Below are 25,639 nucleotides of genomic sequence, written 5' to 3'. Positions count from 1 at the left end.
AACTCAGACCTCTTTATACCACCTTTTCCCTGCAGCCACTGGGAATCCTATCCATCCTCGAAGAGGAGTGCATGTTCCCAAAAGCCTCTGACATGTCGTTCAAAGCTAAGCTCTATGACAACCACATTGGGAAATCACCCAACTTCCAGAAGCCCCGTCCAGATAAAAAGCGGAAATACGAGGCCCACTTTGAGCTGGTGCACTATGCTGGTGTGGTACGTCCCTTGTCAGCTCTTCTGCAGCACTCGCACTCCTCCTGCACAGCTGTGCTTACTTTGCCTCTCTCGTTTGCTGACAGGTGCCCTACAACATCATTGGGTGGCTGGACAAAAACAAAGACCCCCTGAATGAGACAGTGGTGTCCGTCTTTCAAAAATCCCAAAACAAGCTTCTGGCCTCCCTTTACGAGAACTATGTGAGCTCCACTTCAGGTGAGGAACAACTTCATCCTCCCTCTAGCTGTTCCTCCCTCCCTCCTTTTATAGCAAAGCCTTATCATACGCACACCCAGCTGTGGGTGCAGCATTCCTGCGCCTAGCAGCCTGGGCAAAGGCAAGACCCACATTGGCTCTGGATAAGCAGTGCTGGCCTAGGGGCTTTAGGCGGGTGGGCAAGACCAGGCTGAGCCTGTGCAGTGCTGTCCTGGTGGCCCTGCCAGAGGTAACGTGGGATGTGTGAAGGGCAGTCCTGTTACCCAGAGCTGGGTGCTGTGGGAGGAGTTTTTGGCAGTCTAAGGTTTTGCTCTGAAGTGTGGTGCTACCATCTCCACTTTACAGAGAGCAGGGGCTGTGGGCGTTTCACTGACATTTTCATTGCAGGTTTGCTTGGAGGTGCTCCTGAGTCCTCCAAAGCAAGCTGACATGTAATTATTTGTCATCAATTGCATGTTTGGTCATGTAATTAATCAATATCTCAACCCTACAGAGGAACCTCACAAGCCAGGGACCAAGGAGAAACGTAAGAAGGCAGCTTCCTTCCAAACAGTGTCCCAGCTACACAAGGTAAGAGCCAGGCCCTCATCCAAGCCCACGAGGGAAGCATGTTCAGAGCATCCCAGTATCAATCCCACTTCCCTTTCGAGACTCCAGGGTATCTTACACACCAGCTCCTGGGCCTTGAAGAACCCCAAAGCCTCCAGAGAGTTGTCTTGGCTAGGCAAAAGCTCCTGAATATCTTCTTGCCCCTGGCAAAGGTTGGCTCTGATCCTGGCAGAGGCCCTGTCCCCGTGCTGCTAGGGAAGGACATGAGGCTCCAGGCTGGGAGAGCGATGGCTCCCTTTGAGCTGGGGCTGGTGCTGCTTCTGCCCGCGTGATGCCTGTGCTGCCCGGCAGCTCCTTCGCCTTTGAGAGAGCGGCAGTTAAGACTTGTAGTGATGTTTAGATAATGTATTACATGAACATCACTTTAAGTCTGTGCTACTTCTCTCCTCATTCTTGTCGGCGGGAAGGCCAGCCTTTGGGCAGAAGAAAATGGAGGAGCATCTTATGGGTCTCTGAGCAGGCGGCTCTCTGTTCTCCTGTTCAGGGAAGGCTATGTGACAGCTCAGGATAGCTCACACCCCTGATCCCATGCTCGAAACAGAAGTTATTTGTCCACCCCAGAGCTTAAGCAACTGAAAAACAGCTCAGGGGTGTCTGTGAGCCCAAAGTCGAGTCCTGCTGTGACAACTTTATGGTTCAAAGAGGGCAGCATTTCTGTTAGGTCCACTGACAGCTCTGGTAGCCAAGGAGTTTCCTGAGGGCAAGGTCCCTGACCCAGCCCTGTCCAGGGAAGCATGTGATTTTCTTCCTTCTGGACAAGTCACAGACCTTGGGGAAGGTGTCTGTGGTGAGAAGTTGCCCCACACTGAGGCTTTCCAGAGCTGGTCCTGGACAGGCTGAGCCTCTGAGGAGGGAAAGGCCGCCTCGAAAGACCAGAGATGCAGATGTCTTTTCCACAAGAAAAGGCAGAGCCAGGAGTCATCCCAGAATTCAGGGCCCATCACGATGCTCTGCAGGGCTCTAATCCCAGAGACCCAATCCCACAGTCCAGCCAGGGCACACAGGCCTTGAAGCAGGTGTTCACAGAGCAACCCCCGTGAGCCAGACCTGGGACAAAGCTGGCTGGCAGGATGCAGAAGGCCCAGGCTGGCTTGGCAGGGCCTTGTCACAGCCAAAGGGCATGGGCAGCACTGTGGGGTACAGGGAAAACACAACGAGATGGGGGCTGCAGGCAGTGTGGATGCCAGCATTGGACTTGCAGGGTGCTGAAGGGAGGGCTGGTGGACACCAGCAGAGGTGTATGCCAGAAATGTGCTCAGTCCTGTGTTCCTGGCTCTTCCCTGTAGCCAAATTTTACTTACAAATACTCGCAAAGCATCTGGCTCCTCTCTGGCATAGCAAAACTAGCAGGTGCCTATCGGCACGACTGCCAGCCCAGTCCTTGCTGCTGTTGCACCCACCTTGGCAGAAGTGGTGCTGCTATGGGGCAGGGGATGTCCAGATAGCAGGACAGCACTGAGAGCAGCGAAGCAGGGGGAAATCCCTCCTCTCCCATGAGCGGTGGTAAGGGGCTCACAGGGTCTGCTCTCTCCTGCCCGTGGGGGGAAGGTGCTGGAGAGAAGTGTTGTAGGGGCAGAGACATCGCCTCATGCCTCATCCCCCATGTCTGCCCTACAGGAGAATCTTAACAAGCTGATGACCAACCTGCGCTCCACTCAGCCCCATTTTGTCCGCTGCATCATCCCCAATGAGACAAAGACCCCAGGTATGCATGGCACAAGAGAGCGCCCTGGCAGGTTCCTCGGGTGACATCCCTGCACAGCAGCTGGCAGGGTGTCCTGCCCAGCTCCTGCACCCACCAGCTCCCCAAGCCTTTCCTCGCAGCAGTTCTGCTGCTGCTGAGCCCCGGCCCCATCTCTGTGTGGAAGCCACTGTGCCCTTGCCAGTCTCTTTTACTGGGGAACAGGAGTTTTGCCAGGCTCCCAGCTGGGCTCTGCACTGGCAGCTGGGCTGCCTTGCGCTTGTCTGGCACCAGGCACAGATGAACCTTTCAGACCAACTTCCATCCTGTGGGGCCTAGGCTGCAGCACTGGTGCTCATCATAGGCTTGCAAGACAGGTTAACACCGCTGCTCAAAACCAGAGGCTGTTTGCAGAGCTCAGGCCCATGGTGCAGCAGCACTTCCCCATCTGCTTGGGCTGAGCATCTGCTCCATCCCTGCTCTCCCCCCTAGGAGCCATGGATGCCTTCCTGGTGCTGCACCAGCTGCGGTGTAATGGTGTCCTCGAAGGTATCCGCATCTGCCGTAAGGGATTCCCCAACAGGATCCTCTACGCAGACTTCAAGCAGCGGTAAGTGCCTCCTCTCCCCTCGCCAGCTGCCAGCACGTGTTCTGGGGGGAAGCAGGCTGCCGTGGCTCTGACTTGCTCCTCAGCTTGTGCAGGGCTGCTGTGAGCCACCACCACAGGGTGTGCGCAGCTCAGGAGAGCTCTGCTGTTGGCTCTGGGGTGCCAGTCAGGGGTAGTTTGATGCCAGGCCTGATGAGACAGCAGGGTTGCTGATATTTAAGATGCTGCATGCAGGGCTGATGCAGGTGGATGGTGGAAAGGCTCAGGACCTCTGATCCTGGTTCTGATTTCCCTTTGCACTTGGGATCCTTATCATTCCCCAGACCGAACCCATCCACCCTGCTTGGGCTGGGTCTGGCCCAGGCAAGGTGAGGCCAGTGACCTCCTCCTGCATAGGTCCCCTTGGGTACAGGGACTAAGTTCTGGCTGGGATCCCTGGGGTCTGCTCTGCAGTAAAGCCCATGCTTCACCCTGGAGCTCCAGCACATGCTGCAGTGACAGCTTCCAGGGGAAGTGGCATGGCCCGGGGGACAGTGACAGAGCCATCAGCTCTGTGCTGGGGTTCTCTTGCATGCCGTCCCTGTGCTCTGTGCCTGCAGCTACCGTATCCTGAACCCAGCAGCCATTCCAGATGACAAGTTTGTGGACAGCAGGAAGGCCACAGAGAAACTGTTGAGCTCCCTGGAGCTGGATCACTCCCAGTACAAGTTTGGTCACACCAAGGTGAGGTCAGGAAACTGCTTGTCCTCAAGAGGGAGACCTTGTGGCTCCTGTCTCTCTGCAACCCCAGCTTGCTGTCACTGCCCAGCCTGCTCTCTGCCTGACCACAGCTCTGCTGAAGCTCTGGATGCTCTGTGGGCTGAGTGTGGCCCCTGAAGGGACTGAGGAGGGCAGGGGGAGAAGCAGGCTGGGCAGAAACAGGTCTGAGCAGAAGGTCACTGCTGCCTGAGCTTGTATCATCCAACACAGTGGCTAGTCCCTGACGGGCGATGTGAGGGGAAGGGCATGGGGCTGGGAGATCTGGTGCCCAGCTGTTTCTGTGCCCTGTGTGGGTGAATCTTCAACCAGTACAGAGCGTGGGTGTCTGCCCATGCAGGGCGTATTCCTTCTGCTCTGTATATCCCTGCTTTGGGTCACGTTTTACAGACCTGTCTGACAGGTCACGTCACCCCTGAGCTCTCTGTCCTCTGTGCCATTGACTCTGTTCCCATGCCCTTGCCTGCAGGTGTTTTTCAAGGCTGGTTTGCTGGGCTTGCTGGAAGAGATGCGAGATGAGCGGCTGGCCAAGATCCTGACCATGCTGCAGGCCAGGATCCGTGGGCACCTCATGCGCATTGAGTATCAGAAGATCATCAGCAGGAGGTAGAGTTTTGAGGGGGAGACAGAGCTTTGTGAGCACCTCTTCTTGTTCCCTCTGTTTTAGTGGGTTTGGTTTGTGGGTCTTGCCTGTGGCTGGCAGTGGGTGGGAATGGAGGGGATGGAGGCAGACCTGCAGGGTGCAGCACAGGCCTGACAGGGAGAGTCCCTGTATCTGGGCTGGGGAAATTTGGTTTCCACTGGGAGGATTCAGTGGGATGCAGATGGAGAAGTGGCAGCCAGGCCACACCACTCATCCCACCAAGGCCACTACAGTGTGCTGACAGTGTGCCATTTATGCAACTCTGCCACTTGTCCTGCTGGTGGGGAACAGAGCCATCTCCAAAATCCTGCACAGGCTAGGGCTCTGCTGCAGTGAGGATGGGAATCTGCACCCATGACGATGCTGTGCTTGTATCCCTGCAGAGAAGCCCTCTACACTATCCAGTGGAACATCCGGGCCTTCAATGCTGTTAAGAACTGGTCCTGGATGAAGCTGTTTTTCAAGATCAAGCCTTTACTCAAATCTGCTCAGACTGAGAAGGAAATGTCCAACCTGAAGGAGGAGTTCCAGAAGCTGAAGGAGGCTCTGGAGAAGTCAGAGGCTAAGAGGAAGGAGCTGGAAGAGAAGCAGGTCTCCATGATCCAGGAGAAGAATGACCTGGCTCTGCAGCTGCAAGCAGTGAGTGCCTCACCGTGTGCCTGGCAGCATACAGACAGCGCAGGGTCCATGGGTGGACGAAGGAGCAGAGAGCACCCGATCCCTCCTTCAGCCTCTTGCAGTTCTGAGGCCCACTCATTGCCACAATCTGTTTGAAGTGCAGTGCTGGTCTCAGTGGAAACCTGAAGCTACATCACAGACTTGCTGTCTTAGGGCTGCTATGGGAATTCATGGTCCCCTGGCTCTGGAAAGGGTGATCTTCTCACATGGACGTGGGAGGGATGGGAATGTTTGCTCTCTCAGTTGTGGCTAATTGGTGGCATTTCTGTGTCACAAAGTGTCAGTCCAGTATTTCCTGCTTCTGGAAAGATTTGGTTGCCATTAGCTCTTCACCCCAGTCAGTGTTACTTGTTGCCCCACGGTCCTGCATGGATCTCCTTCTGATACACCTGCAAACCTCGAGTTTGCTCTGCCCCTTCCACAAGGAGAGCTTGACCCTTAGCCAGGACAGTGTGACTGATCCTGCCAGTATGCTCTTGGGGCAGTGGGTGAGCACTTGCTCTCCTTTGCCTGTCTCAGGAGCAAGACAACCTGGCAGATGCAGAGGAGCGCTGCGACCTGCTGATCAAGTCCAAGATCCAGCTGGAGGCCAAGGTGAAGGAGCTTACAGAGCGTCTGGAGGATGAGGAGGAGATGAACTCAGACCTCACTGCCAAGAAGCGCAAGCTGGAGGATGAGTGTGCAGAGCTCAAGAAAGACATCGATGACCTAGAGATCACGCTGGCCAAGGTGGAGAAGGAGAAGCATGCCACGGAGAACAAGGTCAGTAGCCCTTTCTGTAGAGAACAGCCTCGTTGCCAAGGGGCCTCAGTGCTTGTGGGGGCACAAAAGAGAATCGCTGGGGACGAGGCTGCTGGTGTGAGGGAGGTGAGGCTGGGCAGAGGGCAAAAAGGTGTGGGAGAGGGCAAAACCCTCCAGTGTCCTGCCTTATTGCACAGGAGTGGAATGAGCAAACGGTTCTGTGTATTGGCAAGTGACTTGGGGTTTTGGCAGAAGCCTGGCCAAGTGGAGAGGAGCTGGCTGCTGCTGAGGTGCCGAGCTGTTGCTGAACGTGAACTCCTGCCCTTCATGGTCCAGGCTGCTGTACTAGCTTTGCATCACGTGTCTCAGAGAAGATGCACTCAATTTTTGACCTCATTAATCTAGGTTAAAAACCTGATTGAAGAGATGGCTGCCCTGGATGAGATCATCGCTAAGCTGACGAAAGAGAAGAAAGCACTGCAGGAGGCCCATCAGCAGGCCCTGGATGACCTGCAGGCTGAGGAAGACAAGGTCAACACACTGACCAAAGCCAAAGTCAAACTGGAACAGCAAGTGGATGATGTGAGTCATGGGCCAGTGACAGTGAAGTGGGAAAGGTTTGAGTCACACATCTCCAGGATGATCTCCAGCACAAAGGCTGCCTCTGAGTGGGATCTGGAAAGTGTGATCATTATTAGATCCCTGTTGAATATGGCCAGGTGATAAATAACCCCATTGCCAAACTTCCCCTGAACCACGAGATGGTCCAGAGGACCCCATGGAGAGCAGTCCTGGGCTGAGGGAATGGAACTGGAGTAACTGGGAAACAACGGTGACTCTCAGGGCTGGGTGAAGTTCCCACAGCAATGGACAAGGGGGAGGTCAGTGGCTACCAGGGGTCCTTTCCCTCCCTAGCCTGTCTCCCTTCATTCTCCAGCTGGAAAGCTCTCTCGAACAAGAAAAGAAAATCCGTATGGACCTGGAAAGAGCTAAGAGGAAGCTTGAAGGAGACCTGAAGTTGACACAGGAGTCTATAATGGATCTGGAGAATGACAAACAGCAGCTGGAGGAGAAACTCAAAAAGTGAGTGAGTGACATGTAGTGGGGCTGTGTTCTTACTCTGCCAGGCCAGTGCCCGCTCCTAAACCAAGCGGGCACGTGCTCTCTGCAGGGCGTGTTGGGATGTGGCTTTGAGCAGTCCAAGCAAATGGGCTTAGTTTTTTGGGGTACTATGCAGTGATGATGTGGGAGTTGCTCTCCTGAGGAACTCAGCTGCACAGACGAACAGATCATGGTGCTATAGCGCTTCCTCTGTATGAACTGGTCTGGCAGGATCCTAATGCAGGGCTGGGACCTCATGTCCAGTTCTAGCTGGGGAACTGTAGAACAGTACCGAGGGACATCACAGGGAAACACTCAGCCAGGCTGTCTGCCAGTATGGCCACTCCAAGCCTCCTTCAGAGCAGTCCATGCACTGCTCTTCACCCCAGCGGCCACTTTCCTGTGTGGGTTAGTTTGTTTTGACTCTGGATCTGGGCGTCACAGTGCAAGGAACAATCTTCCTCTGGCTTCAGGACCTGGAGGGTCTTGGCAGGACAGTGCTTGTCTGACCAGAGGCTCTGCCTTCTTTCCATACAGGAAAGACTTTGAAATGAGTCAACTGAATTCGAGGATTGAAGATCAGCAAGTCATTGAGGCCCAGCTGCAGAAGAAGATCAAGGAGCTCCAGGTATGGTGGGAAGTGTTCTCACAGCCCAGGAGTCCTGAATTCTCATCAGACAGAATGTGTGGGGGGAATCTGCATGGGCTGGTTCCTCTCTGAGCATGGGGACATCTCTTCAGCAGTGGAACTATGAAAAAAGCTGGCAATGTTAGTTGAAGGAAAGCCCTCAGTCTAAATGTGGTGGACAGAAAGATGAAAGAATGAACTCATGAGGTGAGCACTAGCACCAGCATGAGGAACAGCTTCTGGGGTGTAGCTCTTTATCCAGACTAAGATCATGAACACAGTCCCCAAGGTCTCCAGACCAAATCTAGTATGTTGGGCTTCCTTCTAGCAGAGACAGATGCTCAGATTCAGGCTGTTTGCCTGGAGGCTTCCCAGTGATGGGAAGCTAATATCAGCCTGGATTGCAGGGTACAGAGGAGAGCAGAAGCTCAGTGAAGTAGGCTACCAGGGGGCACTGGGCATATCGGCCTCCGAGAATCCCAAAGCAGCCCAAGCATTTGATCTGGGCCAGTGCCTTGCTGCTCCCCAGCATCAGAGGAGATGCCTTGCTCTGTTGTGGGGAGCAAAGATGCTGGAACTTCAGCTGGTGCTTGGAGCATCTGCCTCATCCTGTCTCTGCCAGGCCCGCATTGAGGAGCTGGAGGAGGAGCTGGAGGCTGAGCGTGCTGCTAGAGCCAAGGTGGAGAAGCAGCGGGCAGAAGTGTCACGGGAGCTGGAGGAGCTGAGCGAGCGCCTGGAGGAGGCCGGTGGAGCAACGGCTGCACAGCTGGAGATGAACAAGAAGCGGGAAGCAGAATTCCTGAAGCTGCGGAGGGACCTGGAGGAGGCGACACTGCAGCACGAGTCCACAGCGGCCGCCCTGCGGAAGAAGCACGCAGACAGCGTGGCGGAGCTGAGCGAGCAGATCGACAACCTGCAGCGCGTCAAGCAGAAGCTGGAGAAGGAGAAGAGCGAGATGAAGATGGAGGTGGACGACCTGTCGTCCAACATCGAATACCTCACCAAGAACAAGGTGGGTTCCAGCTCTGTAAAGGGCAGCTTCAGCTCCTTTGTGAACAGGTAGCTGTGACTCTGGCATCAGTGCGACTTGCTGCAGTGTGTTCTGCATGGCCATGTCCTTGGGCTGTTGTCCTCTCTGCCATGGCCACGTCCCTCTTACTCACTAAGTATAGCATGTCCCCATGCCACTGTGGCCGTGCTTGCAGGATGCTTTGCTTGTCCTAGTCAAGTCTGAAGGATTTGGGGAAGACACTACTTGTGAGAGTGACTGCAGAGACCTGCTCTGAGCCTAGCAGAGACGTGAGAGCTCTGCCGGGCTCCTCCTCTCTGCATCGTGTGCACGTGGGATTTGCTGAGCAGGGCAGCGAGGTCCCAGGGGGATGCAGTCACTGAGCCCCTTGGGGCAGAGCTGGGTCTCATGTGGGCCTTGCTTGGTGCACGCAGGCCAATGCTGAGAAGCTGTGCCGCACCTACGAGGACCAGCTGAGCGAAGCCAAGTCCAAAGTGGACGAGCTGCAGCGACAGCTGACTGATGTGAGCACGCAGCGTGGCAGGCTGCAGACAGAGAACGGTAGGTGGGGGCCGTGTGGCTGCTCCTGCGCTGGGGCATCCGAGTCAGGAAGCCGTGGTGCAGCTGTGCAGGCTGTCCTGCCTCTCCCACGGGCAAATATCAGGGGGAGCTCCGCCTGGCGGGGAGGGGGCGGGGTGTCCATGCTGTGCCTCTGGCCAGGCCTTGCAGGTGCCGTGTGGCTTGGCAAGGGAGGGGACTTCTGCAGTGATGCTGGTTTGACTGGTGCTGGGAGGGACATCCTGTGATGTCCGACATCAGAAGGAAGGGTTCCTGGCTGTCTTCCTTCGTCTTTAGCTGCAGAGGGACGCCTCTGCCCATGAGCCCCAGCTTGCCTGACTGGGGATACAATGGGGGGCTGGAGGTCTCCACACAGCTGAAGGCCACAAGCTGTGCGCGGGCTCATGCGTGGCTGCTCAGCCCCAACGTGGCTGTTTGGCTCTGTCTGAACCCAGGGGAGCTGAGTCGGCTGCTGGAGGAGAAGGAGTCGTTCATCAACCAGCTGAGCCGCGGCAAGACCTCGTTCACACAGAACATCGAGGAGCTCAAGAGGCAGCTAGAGGAGGAGACCAAGGTGAGGCTGCTGGGGCACGGCTGATCTGAGTGGCTCCAAGTGACACAGATATTAGGGGAAGGGACACGTGTACAGCTGTGGCAGTAAGCCAGCTTCTGGTACTGACGAGGTGGGACACACAGTACACGCATAAGCCCCCAGCCTTGGGAAAACAAAGTCCTCCCCTGCTGCCCCAGCTCACCCCTGCATCCCAGCACATCCAGGAGCTGCTCCATTCATGAGCTGTCCTTTCCTCAGAGCAAGAACGCCCTGGCCCATGCCCTGCAAGCCTCCCGCCACGACTGCGACCTGCTGCGGGAGCAGTATGAGGAGGAGGTGGAGGCCAAGAGTGAGCTCCAGAGGAACTTGTCCAAGGCCAATGCAGAGGTGGCCCAGTGGAGAACCAAGTACGAGACAGATGCCATCCAGAGGACAGAGGAGCTGGAGGAAGCCAAGTAAGTCTCATGCCAGGAGTAGGTTCCTTACAGGTGACAGGTTTCCATTCAAGGATGGATCTTTCCCAGATCTGAGGCTGTTTGGGCAGGCCGTGGCCTTCCCTCCTCAGAGCAGCAGGGTGGGCTGGCATTTGGGCTGGGAGCGCTCACCCCTTGCTGCTGGCTGCAGGAAGAAGCTGGCCATCCGGCTGCAGGAAGCGGAGGAGGCGGTGGAGGCTGCCCACGCCAAGTGCTCCTCGCTGGAGAAGACCAAGCACAGGCTGCAGACAGAGATTGAGGACCTCTCGGTGGACCTGGAGCGAGCCAACTCTGCCTGCGCTGCCCTGGACAAGAAGCAGCGCAACTTTGACAGGATCCTGGCTGAGTGGAAGCAGAAGTACGAGGAGACCCAGGCAGAGCTGGAGGCATCACAGAAGGAATCGCGCAGCCTGAGCACAGAGCTCTTCAAGCTCAAGAATGCTTATGAGGAGTCTCTGGACAACCTGGAAACCCTCAAGAGGGAGAACAAGAACCTGCAGGGTAGGGCTGGGCTAAGGCTCTCCTGTTGGGCTGCGGGCTCCCCGGGGCCCTGCTGGCATGGGCAGCCTGTGGCTCCCATGTCCTCAGCCCAGAGCCAGACGTGTGGTGGGATGGGCGTCCTTCTGGGCAGGGAACAGACCTTGGTGCTAAGCCACATGTGGCCCATTTTCTTCGGGCTGGGCTGTGAGGCACTGCATCTCTCCAGGAAACCAGCACGGGTCCTGTCCTCTTGATGGGGACGCTCTGGGCGGATGGACAGTGACAGCTGACTGTTGTTTCCAAATGGTGTATGTTTTGCTTCGAGGGCTGTGGCTGTGGCATGTCACTGCCTTGGGAGTGTTGCTCTTTGACAACTGGGTCTCCTTGGCTCCTCACACCTCTCCCGTGCCCTTTCTCTCCCTCTCCTTCACCCTGGCTGCAGGGGAGTGCAGCAGAGCCTAGCAAAGGGGGCCGGTGCCCATTCCCCAGGCACAACCTCAGCACCCAGACTGACGCTCCCGGAGGGGCTGGGAGGATGTAGGCCCAGCCTGGGTGGGGGTTAAGGGAAATCCTGCGAGGGGCTGGCCCCGCAGACTTGCTCCTGACCAAACACCTTCTGCTCCTGCCAGAGGAAATCGCTGATCTGACTGACCAGATCAGTATGAGTGGCAAAACCATCCATGAGCTGGAGAAGCTGAAGAAAGCCCTGGAGAGCGAGAAGAGCGATATCCAGGCAGCGCTGGAGGAGGCCGAGGTGGGTCTGTGCTTCCCACAGATGCTCACAGGTGCTTGCTGCTCCTGAGAGCCCCTGACCCACCCTGCAGTGCCAGTGGGGTGGTGCTGGAGCAGCAACTCGCACCACTCCGATGATGTGACAGTCCTGAGAGCCAGGGTGCTCCCCGGGTCCTGCTCATGGGGGCTGCGCGACCTCAGCAAGGCACTGGGGTGGCTCCCTGCAGCTCTGGGCTGGGGGCTGAGGGGTGGCCGGAGAGCTTCCCCGGGGGCCCCTTCCCACAGCTGCTGCTGTCTGCAGGGAGCCCTGGAGCACGAGGAGAGCAAGACGCTGCGCATCCAGCTGGAGCTCAACCAGATCAAGGCTGACGTGGACAGGAAGCTGGCAGAGAAGGATGAGGAGTTTGAGAACCTGAGGTGTGTGTGGAGAGGGGACAGGCTGGGCCATCGCTGCGGGGCAGAGCTGGCACCACGGCCACGATGGGACAAGCACGTCTGCCCACGGCTGCCCCGGGCCGGGTGTCCCTAGGCAGAGGGGGCTGACGCTTTGTCCCTCCCGCAGGCGCAACCACCAGCGGGCCATGGACTCCATGCAGGCCACGCTGGACGCTGAGGCCCGGGCCAAGAACGAGGCTGTCCGGCTGAGGAAGAAGATGGAGGGAGACCTGAATGAGATGGAGATCCAGCTGAGCCACGCCAACCGCCAGGCCGCCGAGTTCCAGAAACTGGGCCGCCAGCTGCAGGCCCAGATCAAGGTTGGGCGGAGGGGCTGCTGCTGGCCCTGCTGCCACCAGCTCGGGGCCACCCCTGTCACCCCCTGTCCCCACTGACCCCACGCTGCCCCGCAGGACCTGCAAATCGAGCTGGACGACACCCAGCGCCAAAACGATGACCTGAAGGAGCAGGCGGCCGCCTTGGAGCGCCGCAACAACCTGCTGCTGGCGGAGGTGGAGGAGCTGCGGGCGGCGCTGGAGCAGGCCGAGAGGAGCAGGAAGCTGGCGGAGCAGGAGCTGCTGGAGGCCACCGAGAGGGTCAACCTGCTCCACTCACAGGTGAGGGGCTGCCCACCCGCACCCGAGAGCCAGGAGCCTGTCTGGCACAGCCGGTCCTCATGGCACTGCCTGTCTCTGCCTGCAGAACACCGGTCTGATCAACCAAAAGAAGAAGCTGGAGACCGACATCTCCCAGCTGAGCAGCGAGGTGGAGGACGCCGTGCAGGAGTGCCGCAATGCCGAGGAGAAGGCGAAGAAGGCCATCACGGATGTGAGAGCGGGGTGGGGATGGTGGTGCAAGGGTGCCCAGCACCTTCATAGGGCTGGGGGCTGGGCAGAGAGGGGAGGGTCTCAGGGCTCCTCCGTGGAGTCCCTGTGTCTGGCAGGGCTGCCCGGCCTCAGGGTGATGTCTGTGCCCCGGCCTTGCAGGCTGCCATGATGGCAGAGGAGCTGAAGAAGGAGCAGGACACAAGTGCACACCTGGAGCGGATGAAGAAGAACATGGAGCAGACCATCAAGGACCTGCAGATGCGCCTGGACGAAGCAGAGCAGATTGCTCTCAAGGGGGGCAAGAAGCAGATCCAGAAGCTGGAAGCCAGGGTAAGGAGGCAGGGGGCAGCCCCCCAGGTCACACTGGGCTTTGCAGGGCCCCGGATTTGCCCCATCCCTCCTGCTGTGCAGTGAGGGGCAGGCCCCAGGGCCTTGTAAGCCTGGGGTGGCTCAGCCTCAGCTGCAGCTGGGAAAGTGGCATGGCCGTGGCTGGGGCTGGCACTGGGTGCCCCTGCCTGGGGAGCAGAGCGTGAGCTGGCCTCTGCCTGCCGCAGGTGCGTGAGCTGGAGGGAGAGCTGGACATGGAGCAGAAGAAGATGGCTGAAGCCCAGAAGGGCATTCGCAAGTACGAGCGGCGGATCAAGGAGCTGACCTACCAGGTACGGCAGCCCCGGGTACAGCTCAGGCCCCGCAGGCATCTGGGCCCAGCTCTCCCCTTTCTCAGCCCCTGACGATAGCCAAAACCCCTAGTCTGGGGGCCCATCTGGGCCCAGCTCCCCCCATCTCAGCCCCTGACGTTAGCCAAAACCCCCAGTCCGGCCCCTGGGCTTGGTGCTGGGGCCTGCAGGGCAAGGGGCCAGGCTTGTTCCAGCTTCTCTCCGGTTATGTGTCCCTCCGCCCCTTTTGGTGGCACCTCCTTGGCTGAGGGTGGGACACACGGGGGTCGGCCCACATGGCATGGGCTTGGTGGCTGCAGAGGGCCCTGGCACCGCTGGGACTGCTGGTACTGGGGCAGCTGGAGCCAGAGCAGGGCCGAGGGGGCTCGCACCAGCAGTGGGGTCCTGCTGAGTGGGTCGGGGGCACTTGCAGACTGAAGAAGACCGGAAGAACCTGACACGGATGCAGGACCTGATTGACAAGCTGCAGAGCAAGGTCAAGAGCTACAAGCGCCAGTTCGAGGAGGCGGTAAGTGCTTGTCCCCTGCTCAGCTCTCCTCGGGCAGTGCCGGGCAGCGCTGGCCTTCCCCGGGGCTGCCTGGGAGGCCTGGCACTGGGGTTGGAGTGGGGAGCGCACCCCACACCCCCACCTCACCCCATCCACGGCCCCCCAGGAGCAGCAAGCCAACTCCAACCTGGTGAAGTACCGCAAGGTGCAGCACGAGCTGGATGACGCTGAGGAGCGGGCTGACATCGCCGAGACGCAGGTCAACAAGCTGCGCGCCCGCACCAGGGAGGCGATCACCTCTAAGGTAAGGCTCGGCTCTGCAGCCCCTCCTCCCCCTGCAGCCAGGGGAGCGGCTGCACGGCGCTGCCAACACCCTTCTGTTTTCCACCAGCACGAGTAGCCGGCGCCGGGCTGCCTGCCCTGCCTGTCCCCAGCCACCTGCTGCACCTTGGAGGCCAATGGCTGCAACAGCCACTGCCAGCTTTGCTCTGAGTGAATAAAGGTAGCTCTGCCAGGGGCGGCTCCTTTGTGTCTGTGATGGGTACCGGGGCTGCTGCAGCGAGCAGGGATGGGTGAGCTGGGGTCTCTGGGGAACACGCTTCACAGCCGGGCGGGGGCAGAAGGGACACAGGCCTCCCCGGGCCCTGCTCTGCGGTGCTGGTTTGCTCTGGGCGTCAGCTGGGCTTTGGGAAAAGCCCCCACATTCCCCGCATCAGAACTCTCCACCCCACTCTCAGCAAGGGCGGGCCAGAGCCAAGGCAGGGTAGGGGCACGGGGGCAGAGGGCAAAACAGACCTTATTAAACCCATTACTCCCAGGGAGACTGTAAAATACAGTCCTGTAGGGCAAAGGGCTTGCTGATTGCTTAGGCAACACGCCTACAAAGAAAGACATCTCCACTTGTTTCTTTAAAATAAATTTCTTTAATAAGTTTCCATTTAATAGGTTTATTTGCAGTTAGTAAATTGGCATTAATCTGGGCAGCACGCACCTCAGCGATCCGTGGGGATAGTGCAGACTTCCAGCTGTAGGTTAGTGATGGGGTCCCACCTCCACCCGTCCCTGCGCAGAGCTGCTGCCACCTCGGCTGGGGTCAGCGAGCGCCCCCCGGCCCCGCGCAGGACCCTTCCTCCCTGTGCGCTCCGTAAATAAGACACAACAAGGACGGAGCGGTCTGGTCCCTCTCAGAAGAGCTGCTGAAGGTACCTGGTGTGGACACATGAGCTCGCAGCAGCAGCCTCTCAGCGTGCTCATGGCCGTGCCCTCAGTGGGCAGAGCCTTTCTGCGGAGCCCAGGGCACTCCCTCCCTGGAGGAGCCACCGCGGTTTCCCTGCCCGTGCCCTCTGCGGGCAGCCAGCTCAGCCTCCTGCGCAAGCCTGAAGGTGAGAGCAAAGCCAAGCTGCCTCTAGCAGGCGAGGACCCAAAATGCAGGACCAAGTGTAAATGGCTGCGCTCCCATGCTGGGGAGGAGGGACCCATGAGCTAGAAGGCAGGCTGGGGTCATTTCAGCTCAGCCTCACGCAGGCCCATAGCCAAGGACAGCCACAGCTTGGCCCTTAACGGTACGTTACATAAATACAGAGATGTAAATGAGACTCTGCAGGTTCATAGCAGCAATCACTGGATGCACCAATTAACTAGACTATGGAAAAGGCATCCCTTAACTTAAAAGCCTTTTAATTTGAAGCATTTATTTTAAGTGTACATCTATTACAGTTAAGAAGAAGCAAAGATACACCAAAAACACAAATACCCAAGAACAAAAAAGTACAGATGAGAAAGAAATTAGCTGGGGGGAGGGAGGGGACAGGCTGGGGGTGACCTGATGAAGAGCAGGGAGGTGCAGCTGCCACTGGAAGAGGTCCCTGACACAAGGGGGGTGACTGGGGACCCTCACCAGAGCCGGGCAGAGCCTGCCCCAGGGACTCAGCCCCAGGGACACCGAAGGCTCCCCAGGGGCTCCCGCGAGGCTCCAGGCTTATGCACAAGCTCAGCAGCTCTGAGCACCCTCCAAGCAGAGTTCCGACTGCAGGTCTGCAGCAGGACATGGAAGTGTGAGATAAGCAAGAGGAGAGGGGTGACTGCTGGAGAGCAAGTCCTGCACTGGGGGCTGGAAGCCTCGTCCGCTCATCCAGGCCCCGCCCCAGGGACCCCTCAGAGGGGGTTTCATTCCGGGGCAAGGATTAGAGACAAAATGCTACAGCTCGGGGACACCCTAGAGAGAGCTGAAGCCAAATTGTCTCATCAAATAACAGATATTTTAAAAAATTCAGATGCATGTTTCAAAAAGAAAACCGGTTTCCTTTTAGCTGGAGCTGCAAGATTCATACATTTTGACTTAAATGCAGTGGCTCAGGACTTCAGGCTGTATTTCATTCCTGGGAATGTGACTGTCTTAGAGCAACACACTGTTGGTGAGCAGGCAGGCTGTGCACAGGTCTGGCAATCGTGACCGCCAAAACCTGCTTTCTCCCTTTCCCAACACATCCTGCAAAGTTACTTTCAACTAGGAGTGTTTATTCCCAGCATTTAACACATTCTCATTAAAACAGATCCAGGAAAAACTGACATTTCCAATAAATATTGCACTTCAAGATTAATGTGTGTGTGTTGATATTAAGGGCTGAAAGCAGACTGACATAAGACTTCCAGGCATAGCAGGTTAGCATTAAGAGCAATGGTCCTGAAAAGTATTTTAAAACCCAATTAGTTATCCAAGAAGGGACAAGCCCCAAGTTTAAAAAAATTAGTATATTTTAATGCTAGTGCTCTGTGAAAAAGCCAACCCCTGTTGCAATTCCACCACTGCTGAAATGTCTCTGTTCTCTGCACCGTTGTGAAACACCTTCAGAGAGGAAGGATCTGCAGGAAGGACAGCAGGAGCAGAGGTTCTCTCCTAACACACAGACAGCGGCTGAACAGATTTAGTACCAAACGATCCAAAAGTAGATGAGAAAGAGGTGACTGGAGCTAGGGCTCTCAGGAATTAAAAGCGCACACACGCGCGCACACATGCACACACACACACACTAACCAACCCTAAACCCCCGATTCCAAACCCCAACAGAAGAGGTGCACCTGGAGGGAGTCCTCGTGGTGGCTCTGCATGTGGCTGGTGTGTCAGGGTCCCAAGCAGACTGGCTCCTTGGACCTCACATTTGGAGGGCAATTTCTGTGCTTTGCGACTTGCTAGTCCTGGTAGCCACGAAAAGGAGCCATCACTAAGTTGGCACATACAGAGAATCCTCGTCCGTCAGCACAAAGAGCTCTGACCAGCCACATTTAACGGGGCGGGGGGGTGGGAGGAGGGGAAAAAAAAGATCAGTTTTTGCGGGTGATTATTTTTTATCCCAGAACAACTGGAAGATACATCCCTGAATGTGTTGCCCAGAGAGCTCTCAAAGTCTCATCCGTTAGAGATCAGAGATGGGGACCGGGGTTTTGACAATGCAGTAACAGTCAGCGGTTCCAAGCCGCACACGCGCACACACACACTACACAGCGTATCCCTGAAAATCCACGGGCTGCGAGGTACCCTCCAAGCGCTGTCCATCAGAAGCCAGAGCGAAGAATTACTCCTCAGAAAAGTCTCTGTCAATGTCCATATATGCCTCGTCGATGTAGCTAACTATGGCACAGGGGGATGTCCGGTCCGGACTGAGCAGTATAGATACAGTCTCTTTCCAGTAGGTAAAACTAATACATGAGCTCTGCGGGAAGAGATGAAGAAACCGGTTAGCGTGCTCAGCAGGTACTGCCATGTAGCAGAAGAGACATCTCACAGGCATTCAGCAGAGAAAACTGAAAATTGCTTCCTATTCAGCTTGACTTCCGCAGCCACGCACTTTCCCACCCAGCCTGCCCTCCCGGGGCAGCAGAGCAGGGTGCCGAGCCTGCCAGCCTCGCACTGCCCAGCTGCAGGCAGGGACGCCCAGCAGCGGGGGCAGCCGTAACCCTGCTGGGAGCAGCCCAGGGCAAACACCACCCGCACGGGTGGGCAGGCAAGGCCGTCTGGGAGCAGTGCGCACACACACAAGCCTAAACTCCTCCTCTGTTGTCCAAACACAAACTGGGACACTGCAGGGCCGCAGCTGAAGCCAGTGCTGGCAGCAGCTCCCGCTCCTAGGCAGCACACAAAGACAAGACAGCCTCCCTGCTCGCATCCCCCTTATGTCATTCTTTTAAGGCCAAAAAGCCTCTCCTGCAACAGCCAAGTGCCGGCAGTCTCAGTCTACACCACAGATTGCCCAAAGCCTTTGCACCCAGGACAACTAGCCGCTTCCAAGTGCCAAGCAGCAGCTGAAAACAGCAAGTACTGCAGCACGCAAGCACAGCACCCTGAAACGCAGCAACGGCAGCCACTTCGCTCTCAGCATCATCTCCTCCTGTCTGCAGCCCAGGGAGCCACAGAAGGGTCGCTGCAAACCATGGCACAAACATTGCAACCCAGGGTCCAGGCGCTGTAGGACCCACAGCACCCTGCCACCCCATTTTTGCTGGGTGGCTAATAGACAGATATTGCTATGGTGGATTCTGGCTACAGTAAGAGGTTCACGTACATTTTCTAAGCAGGTGCTGTCTTTATCCTTGTTGAGGTAATGCTGTTGCCAGAATCGCAGAAGACTATGGAAGTTGTTCAGGATGAAACCTGGATATTTTTCTGTGTATTCCATCTGTTGCAAAGTGCGCAGATAAAAAGGTAGCTTTTCTTTCCTTCGGGCCAGCATTAGGATAACTAAACTTGTGTTCAAACAACTGACGTTTTCCTAAAAATAAAAATGACAGTAGGTCAAACAACAACAACAACAAACCCTGAGATATCAGTTGTATACATGTCCTTACAAAATGTGCTCACAGTAAGCATGCAGAGGAAGTGCTCCTATTTGTATCAAGAAAGAAGGGACACGGGTCTCCTCAGAGAAGCCAGGTTCCTCCCTGTTCCCAGCCCAGTTCATCCGTACACAGTACCAGCAAGATAACAACGAAGTTACTGTCAGCTCTTTACCTGTGTAAGTGTCTGTACATGAATAATATTAATGAGACGGAAAAGAAAGGACATTCTCATGGACATCTGGGACATATATGATAACAGGCGGCACTCTGATAGGACTTCTGCAACTGCAGCAAGAGGAAAAAGACAATCATCAGGTACTTAACAGTTCAGACACATTGATCCAAGCAACTCAGCAGTAAGAATTGGTGCTCAGGCTGTAGGAACAAACCTGCAAGGTGACCTTTTCTGTTTGATACCAAAATTTTCAAAGCCCAGGCTTAAAATTTGAGTTCAAGAAGCATTTGGACAATGCTCTCTGACACATGGTCTGTTTTTTTGGGTAGTCCTTTGGGGACCCTGGAGTTGGACTTGATACTCCTTGTGGGTCCCTTCCAACTCAGGATATTCTATGATTCTGTGAAAATGAGCATTATCACAGCCACATACCCATGCCATTTCTTATTCTTTACCTTTAGCATCAGACTGATTCTCAAATCGGTCCAGGGACAGTGTAATGCAGCGAACCAGCATGTTCGAGTCAACCAATGAACTGTTGATCTGATTCAAAAATATCTGGAACTAAAGAGAAGAAATTCATAGTGTTGCATTAAAAAAATGCAAAGTCATTGTACACGAGCACTCAGAAGAAATAAGGCCTGACGGAACAGCATTTCATAACATTTTCAGAATGTGTATGGCCAAGAGGTGCACTAACCAATGACCTCGTTGGCACAAGGGGAACAGGCTAGTGAACCTGAGCAGGAGGAGCTACAGACAGGATTTGGTGAGTCGGGCACTCAGTGCATTCCAACATTGGAAGAACACAGTTCTTGAAGGTTACAGGAGAAACCACACCCTGAATTTTGAGCACCAACACCTAAACCACACACATCAACAAAAGCAAACACTGATGCACACAATTTCCCCTTCCCTTCAAAAAGGAGAGCAAGACCTAAGGTAGGTTCTGAATGCCAAAATACAGCCGGTCATTTCTTTACCACACCAATACATATGCTCGATATTTTTTATTAACTCTAACAAGAGTAACAGGAGATACACACTCCCGATCTGCCTCATCCGGCTGAAGCCAATACTGGCACTGAAGGCCGTCCAAAGGATCCCTACGGTAAGTACCTTAAAAACGTTAAAGATCAGAAAAACCTCCAAGACAGTCCTGGCATTACTAAAATCTATTATGAAGCTATCCCTGTCATGTCAATGACATCAGGATTTCACACTTTCTTCTGAAAGAGACAAATGAGACAGAAGGCTGCTGGGCTCTGCAGTTCCTCTAACTCCCTATTTCCCTACACTTGCTTTGCACATCAGGTAGTGCTGGGGAGGAATACGGTGAGGGATTCTTACCAACCCAAAATTTTAAGAAGTTATAGATCAGAAGGTAGAAATCACGAAGTATATAGATAGATTCTCTAGAATGTGTGAGGCCAGTTCACCAAAGAACAACCTGATATTAAACACACCTTTCTTGGAAATGCATCTCTGCTACTATTTTCCAAGATCTGCCAGACCTGACAGCAACCAGAGAAAAATTAACGTATCATAAGCAAGAGCGTGAGACCATTCAAAACCTTCCCAACAGCTGATGTTACATACACAGAAGTGCATAAAAACAAGAAATCATTTTGCAAAGAGAGCTGCCCATTCTTGATGTACATGCACAACTCAGTTTTCTAGGTAATTATGTCAACCATGACATCTTAAAATGCTCAGAACTTCAAATAATATCAAAGAAAAGGTATATAATTTTACATTATCAAATATTAAATAGTGTTTTAACTCATGTACATCAAATCAGCCCCCCTCCCTCTCTTTTTTAAAGAAGCTCCAGTGAAACACTTTTTGGAGCCTGTCTGAGTTTCTGTAACTATCAGCTTAACCCCAAACCAAGTGATATCACACGAATTGTTCTGCCATCTTTGAGCCCTGACCTTGGACCTGTGTGATCATGTAACGGGCAACATTTTCTGAACAGCTCAGCACTTGCTGACTCAGAGCAGCTGGGAACACTTCTAAGAACACGATTGTATGCAGCAACATACGCACTTGTGAAGAGACTTTGGCAGCTCACTCCTCTGTGTTTATTGTGCACCAGGCTCAACAGATGCACTAAAAGCAGCAAACCAATCTGAGTTTCCTAGTGCTGTATTTGGTTATAAGAGGGTGTAATTTGACCTGCTGGGGACAACACAAATATTTACCTTCTCATCTGTGTTGATGTACTTGTTGAACCTCTTGAATGCATCAATATTGAATTTCATCAGTTCTCCCAGAAGGTCAAAGTAACTCTGAAGCACATCCCGTGATTTGCACTCACTATCAACAATGCAGTAGAGAATATGCTGTCATGGGAGGAAAACATGTTATTGCCACAGTTTAGCCCAAATACAGCACAGACTTTGATTTAATCACTATTTCAAACACTTATCTGCAGGTTTAGTTCTTAAATAACAGAACTAAATACAACAATTCAGACAAGTCTTTTATGAAATTAACTTCCCAATGATGCAGGCCATAGAGCGGGCCACCCCATGCACGCCTGGTTGCCACAAGTAGAATTCACAAATACCTTTCAAAAATTGCCTGATAAAAACTGTATTTTTACCCCCCTTTGAATTCTTTACAGATAAATCTTTCTTGATTGCTACAGAGATGTGTTACAGAAGAAGCTGGATGTGCACTTCATTACCTCCAGTAGTCCTCTCTTTAGCAGAAACATCTGGTCTGCATAGGAGGTGGTGCCTCGCAAAAAACTTTCAACTGCCCTTGCCTGCCAAAACCTAAGAAATGGAAGAAGAGATTTTAACTCTGGAGCAAGGGTAGGAATTTATCACAACTACAATTTTAACCAAATTTCCTAACCAGTTTCATTCCATTCTGAAGCTGGAGAGAGATCTGTTGATCCTGCAGAAAATCACTGACCGTATTGGGTATGAGGTCCAATGCAAACTTTGGCTACAGTGGTAGTGCAGGTGAGGGAGAATGCCAAGTGCAACAAAGCCACATGCTCTTCACAGCTTATGGTTTTCAAGCATTTTCAACTGTTGTGAGCTGTATGAAAACAAACTGACCTTCCAATCAACTCAAAACAGCACACAGCAATGTAAAATGAACTTACCTGAAGGAGGATTCAGCTGGTTCCTTCTTCATGACCTGAAGAAGTCTGGTCAACAAACCTCTCTTCCCATCACAGACAAGACTCCTAAAGGCACATGAAGAAGTGACAGTATGAGTGGAAGGGCTGTTTCTACTGCCCCTTGTAGGACACCGAATCCAATCTCTTCTCCAGAGGTTGGAATGATAAATTAATGACTAGTATTAAATATACAACATGAATATTCATTAACTTTTGTGACTTAGCTCTACCAGTGGGAGCGTTCTGCAGGGCAGACAAAGATGCTGAAACCCTTGTTCTACTTCCTTTCTGTGCACTTACAACAGGGTGAATTTTTCCCCTTAAGTACTTATTCAACTTATTCCAGACAAAGTCGGGCAGGTATCTGTGCTTAGAAGGAAACGATCCAAGTAATACGGATGCCATTTCTTACCAATTAGGCAAATTATTATGATAATAGTTATAATCTAGAAATCTCAGAGAATTCCCTTTCAAAGTGAGTTAAGTTTGCTCTGTGCAGACCAAGTCCCTGCTGGTAATCTAGGAGTATTCTGACAACTGAATTCAACAAAATTTTTCACTTTGTGAGGTCTGTGCATCGGAGTTGTGTATTAAAGTGCTCATTAAATCAAAATAGTCAATTGAACAGATAATCAAATATAATACTAGAGATTCTGTAAGGAGTTTTAACACATTAACCTAATTTAGCTTATTCTAGTTATTAGCTGTTCTTAAAATATGCAGACCTGTAATGGACATTGTGTGTGCACTGCTTCTCAAAAAAACCTAAGATTTATTAACAGCAGCAATTCATGTACTGGAGGGATCACAGTTTACTTTCCAGCTGTGTCTGCAATACTAGTAGTGAGAAAGGCCAGACAAACAGGAAGACTGAGCACATAATAATGAAGTCCGGGCCATGAAACCAAAATGCCCATTTTAAGTTGCTTCTGTTTTTAAAGGGCCTTACTCAGACAACGCAACACAGTTTAAATTTGCTAATGACCACACTGTATAAACCCAGCTAGACACTTCCTGTTGAAGCATATTACTGAAATTAAGGCAAGTGTTGTGGACCGTAGGATCTCAAACAAAATAGGTGACACCAAACCTCCAATGTAAGTGTTTGCACAATGCTAGAAGCTGCTGACCTTAAATCCTGTATCCCTACTCACCTGTCGGTGTTGACAACTGCATCAACTTCAGGGATGTTGGCTTTATGGGAGATAGCACTCAGCTCATTAAGTTCTTGACTGTTTAAAAGGAGATATTTGTTCCTAAAGCAAGACAGTTGGGGAGTAGGGGAGAAAAACATGATGAATCCATTCAAGAGGCAGACAAGTGTGCAACTCTATGAAAAGAAATGCCACAGGCTTGAAGGGCTGCAGGACTAGGCAATAAGTTTTCACCTCTCCAGCTCTCACAGCCTTTCACACTCTACCTCCCCTCTACCACAGCACACTCCCAAACTAGGCCAACTAGCTGCTGTTTTGTAAGCTGTCTTTGAAATTTGCCAAACACAATTTGCCAACACCAACCTGCTTTGAGATGCCTATTCTTTGCTGATCTGTTCAGGATCTTATGGTTTGTTTTGTAAATATTTGCTTCCAGATGGCACAAGTTCCTGAAAATCTCAGCGTTTGCTGAGTTTCAGTGGACTTAAACAGCAAACTTTTTCACAGCTTCCAACACTTTTTCTCTGCCGTATAGTGATCTTGCTGTTCATCAGTAATTAGCCTCAGTTAGAAAGAAGAAACTGCAAAGGAGTACTCAGCCTTCCTAGTATTATATTACTTTAAGCAAACTGTAAGCAAACTGTTTACTCTGGAAATATTTAAAGACTTTATAAAATATAGAGAACAGGAATGGATATTAGAACAAGGAATTTGCGTAAAATGATTTATCAAATAGAGATATTTTTTTCTTTATGAAAGCCAGTGAGTTTATCTGTGGAACAAATGAAGTGTCCAGAGTTTAGCAGGACAGGTCTGACAACGTAGAAACGTACTCCAGATGCTCCCATTGCCCGACTCCTTCCCCAGTTCCAGCATGTTTCCTTAATGCCCTCCTACTGCAAATTGCTCAGAATCAGCCAACGAAGTTTTATTTTCAAGAAACCAAGGGGAGCATATGATGCAGTGGTGGCTGTGAGGGTGTACAAAGTAGAACCTATTCATCAAAAACACAGCAACTACAAAGAAGGTAAGCTATTAGACCAGAGAGGCGACAAGGATGCCCTCTTGCTTCAAACACTATCTTCCAGATCAGCGCTCGACAAGTGTCATGTGAAGTTTCTTTTGATCTGGATCAACAGGTCTCTGTAATGAAAACACAGCCTCTCTCTCCATGCATGAACAGTTCTGCAAGTTTAGCTTATTCACAATTTTACTGAAGTCAGTACCAGTATATAAGCACTTACTCCCATTGTGTTCTCAGCTAACTCCACCAGACTGTAATTTCATAGAGTTTATGCAATCACTTGTTTAAAAACCTTAACCAGATTCCACACATTCCATCTGCTCAAACACTACAGATGAAAGCTGTTTTCTATTTAAACAAGCCTGACGTCTTTGTAGTAGTCACTTCAGTAAGAACATAATCTAGAGAGATCCTACTGGAAAACCTGGAGTGATTCCTCAGCAAACAATGTCTTTAATGAAGGATCTACGACAGGTCAGCCTTCCCCTTGCATGTAAAATATGTTCAGCAGCTCCCCACTCTTATAACTAATATTCCCTAATCAAAAAGACGGCCACTTCCAATATGCATATCTAAAAAATTTAATGGGATTTGGTAAATCCTATAAAAAATATTACCCTTGGCTGTAAACAACACCAGCTAGGCAAGAAGTGAATATGCACATGCGTATTTAGTGCAATACGCCTCAAATGCAGAGGTTTGCTAAGGAACATGAAACCATCTTGCGGGGCTGAATTAGAGCAGCAGGACACTTACAGAACGCAAAATGCGATTCTGCAAGTCAAACTACAGCAACAATTCTCTCTGCATCAGAGGAGGTATGTCTCTTGAGTAAAGGCATTTAAAAAAACCCTACATCACCCCTCAACTACTATGGCAGAATCAAGCTTCACAACTATGCCTTCTGAAGGCAAACAGAGCCTTTCTTCCTATTTCCAACCTAGCTTCCAGATAGTTGTTCCCCTAACATTTTCCACTGCATAATCAGGCTTAATCAGGTCTTCCTCCATTGCTGGTATTTAGACAGCGATTGCATCTTCCTCTTCAGGTTAACTTCAGATGTGCTGTCTTTCGCCCTGATCTTTCAACAGACTTTTTTTTGGCTTGTTCCACTCTGAATTAAGCCTGAATGTGTACACACAGGGAAAAAGCCTCTTATGAGCACACTGCCTCACTACCGACTCTCAGGAAAAAGAGAGAAACGGCAT

General features: G+C 52.7%; 2 protein-coding genes across 6 annotated transcripts in view; one reads left to right on the top strand and one right to left on the bottom strand.

Annotated features, from left to right (window-relative positions):
• The window catches only part of MYH7B (myosin heavy chain 7B), a 28,447-nt gene extending 13,827 nt beyond the window's left edge, over nt 1-14,620 (top strand). For all 4 annotated transcript variants that reach the window (XM_080557979.1, XM_080557980.1, XM_080557982.1 and 1 more), the window contains 27 exons: nt 36-215; nt 299-431; nt 925-1,001; nt 2,658-2,745; nt 3,214-3,331; nt 3,928-4,051; nt 4,554-4,690; nt 5,111-5,366; nt 5,925-6,167; nt 6,552-6,728; nt 7,084-7,229; nt 7,785-7,875; nt 8,498-8,887; nt 9,319-9,445; nt 9,898-10,016; nt 10,254-10,450; nt 10,620-10,969; nt 11,578-11,702; nt 11,982-12,097; nt 12,243-12,435; nt 12,529-12,732; nt 12,818-12,943; nt 13,102-13,272; nt 13,497-13,601; nt 14,032-14,127; nt 14,273-14,410; nt 14,498-14,620. In XM_080557979.1, the coding sequence (XP_080414105.1) occupies nt 36-215; nt 299-431; nt 925-1,001; nt 2,658-2,745; nt 3,214-3,331; nt 3,928-4,051; nt 4,554-4,690; nt 5,111-5,366; nt 5,925-6,167; nt 6,552-6,728; nt 7,084-7,229; nt 7,785-7,875; nt 8,498-8,887; nt 9,319-9,445; nt 9,898-10,016; nt 10,254-10,450; nt 10,620-10,969; nt 11,578-11,702; nt 11,982-12,097; nt 12,243-12,435; nt 12,529-12,732; nt 12,818-12,943; nt 13,102-13,272; nt 13,497-13,601; nt 14,032-14,127; nt 14,273-14,410; nt 14,498-14,506 (4,236 nt within the window). In that variant the 3' untranslated portion in view covers nt 14,507-14,620. The remainder of the gene's footprint in view (nt 1-35; nt 216-298; nt 432-924; nt 1,002-2,657; nt 2,746-3,213; nt 3,332-3,927; nt 4,052-4,553; nt 4,691-5,110; nt 5,367-5,924; nt 6,168-6,551; nt 6,729-7,083; nt 7,230-7,784; nt 7,876-8,497; nt 8,888-9,318; nt 9,446-9,897; nt 10,017-10,253; nt 10,451-10,619; nt 10,970-11,577; nt 11,703-11,981; nt 12,098-12,242; nt 12,436-12,528; nt 12,733-12,817; nt 12,944-13,101; nt 13,273-13,496; nt 13,602-14,031; nt 14,128-14,272; nt 14,411-14,497) is intronic.
• Nucleotides 14,621-15,763: 1,143 nt separating this feature from the next.
• TRPC4AP (transient receptor potential cation channel subfamily C member 4 associated protein) overlaps nt 15,764-25,639 on the bottom strand; it is a 35,934-nt gene continuing 26,058 nt past the window's right edge. For both annotated transcript variants that reach the window (XM_080557983.1, XM_080557984.1), the window contains exons 12-19: nt 23,408-23,509; nt 22,236-22,319; nt 21,807-21,897; nt 21,319-21,459; nt 19,570-19,678; nt 19,112-19,224; nt 18,666-18,872; nt 15,764-17,816 (exon numbers count right to left, since the gene is read on the bottom strand). In XM_080557983.1, the coding sequence (XP_080414109.1) occupies nt 17,679-17,816; nt 18,666-18,872; nt 19,112-19,224; nt 19,570-19,678; nt 21,319-21,459; nt 21,807-21,897; nt 22,236-22,319; nt 23,408-23,509 (985 nt within the window). In that variant the 3' untranslated portion in view covers nt 15,764-17,678. The remainder of the gene's footprint in view (nt 17,817-18,665; nt 18,873-19,111; nt 19,225-19,569; nt 19,679-21,318; nt 21,460-21,806; nt 21,898-22,235; nt 22,320-23,407; nt 23,510-25,639) is intronic.

The sequence above is a fragment of the Anser brachyrhynchus genome, assembly GCF_964034855.1.
Source record: "Anser brachyrhynchus genome assembly, chromosome: 16".
NCBI classification, from domain to species: domain Eukaryota; kingdom Metazoa; phylum Chordata; class Aves; order Anseriformes; family Anatidae; genus Anser; species Anser brachyrhynchus.
This window is presented reverse-complemented; position numbering and strand designations above follow the sequence as displayed.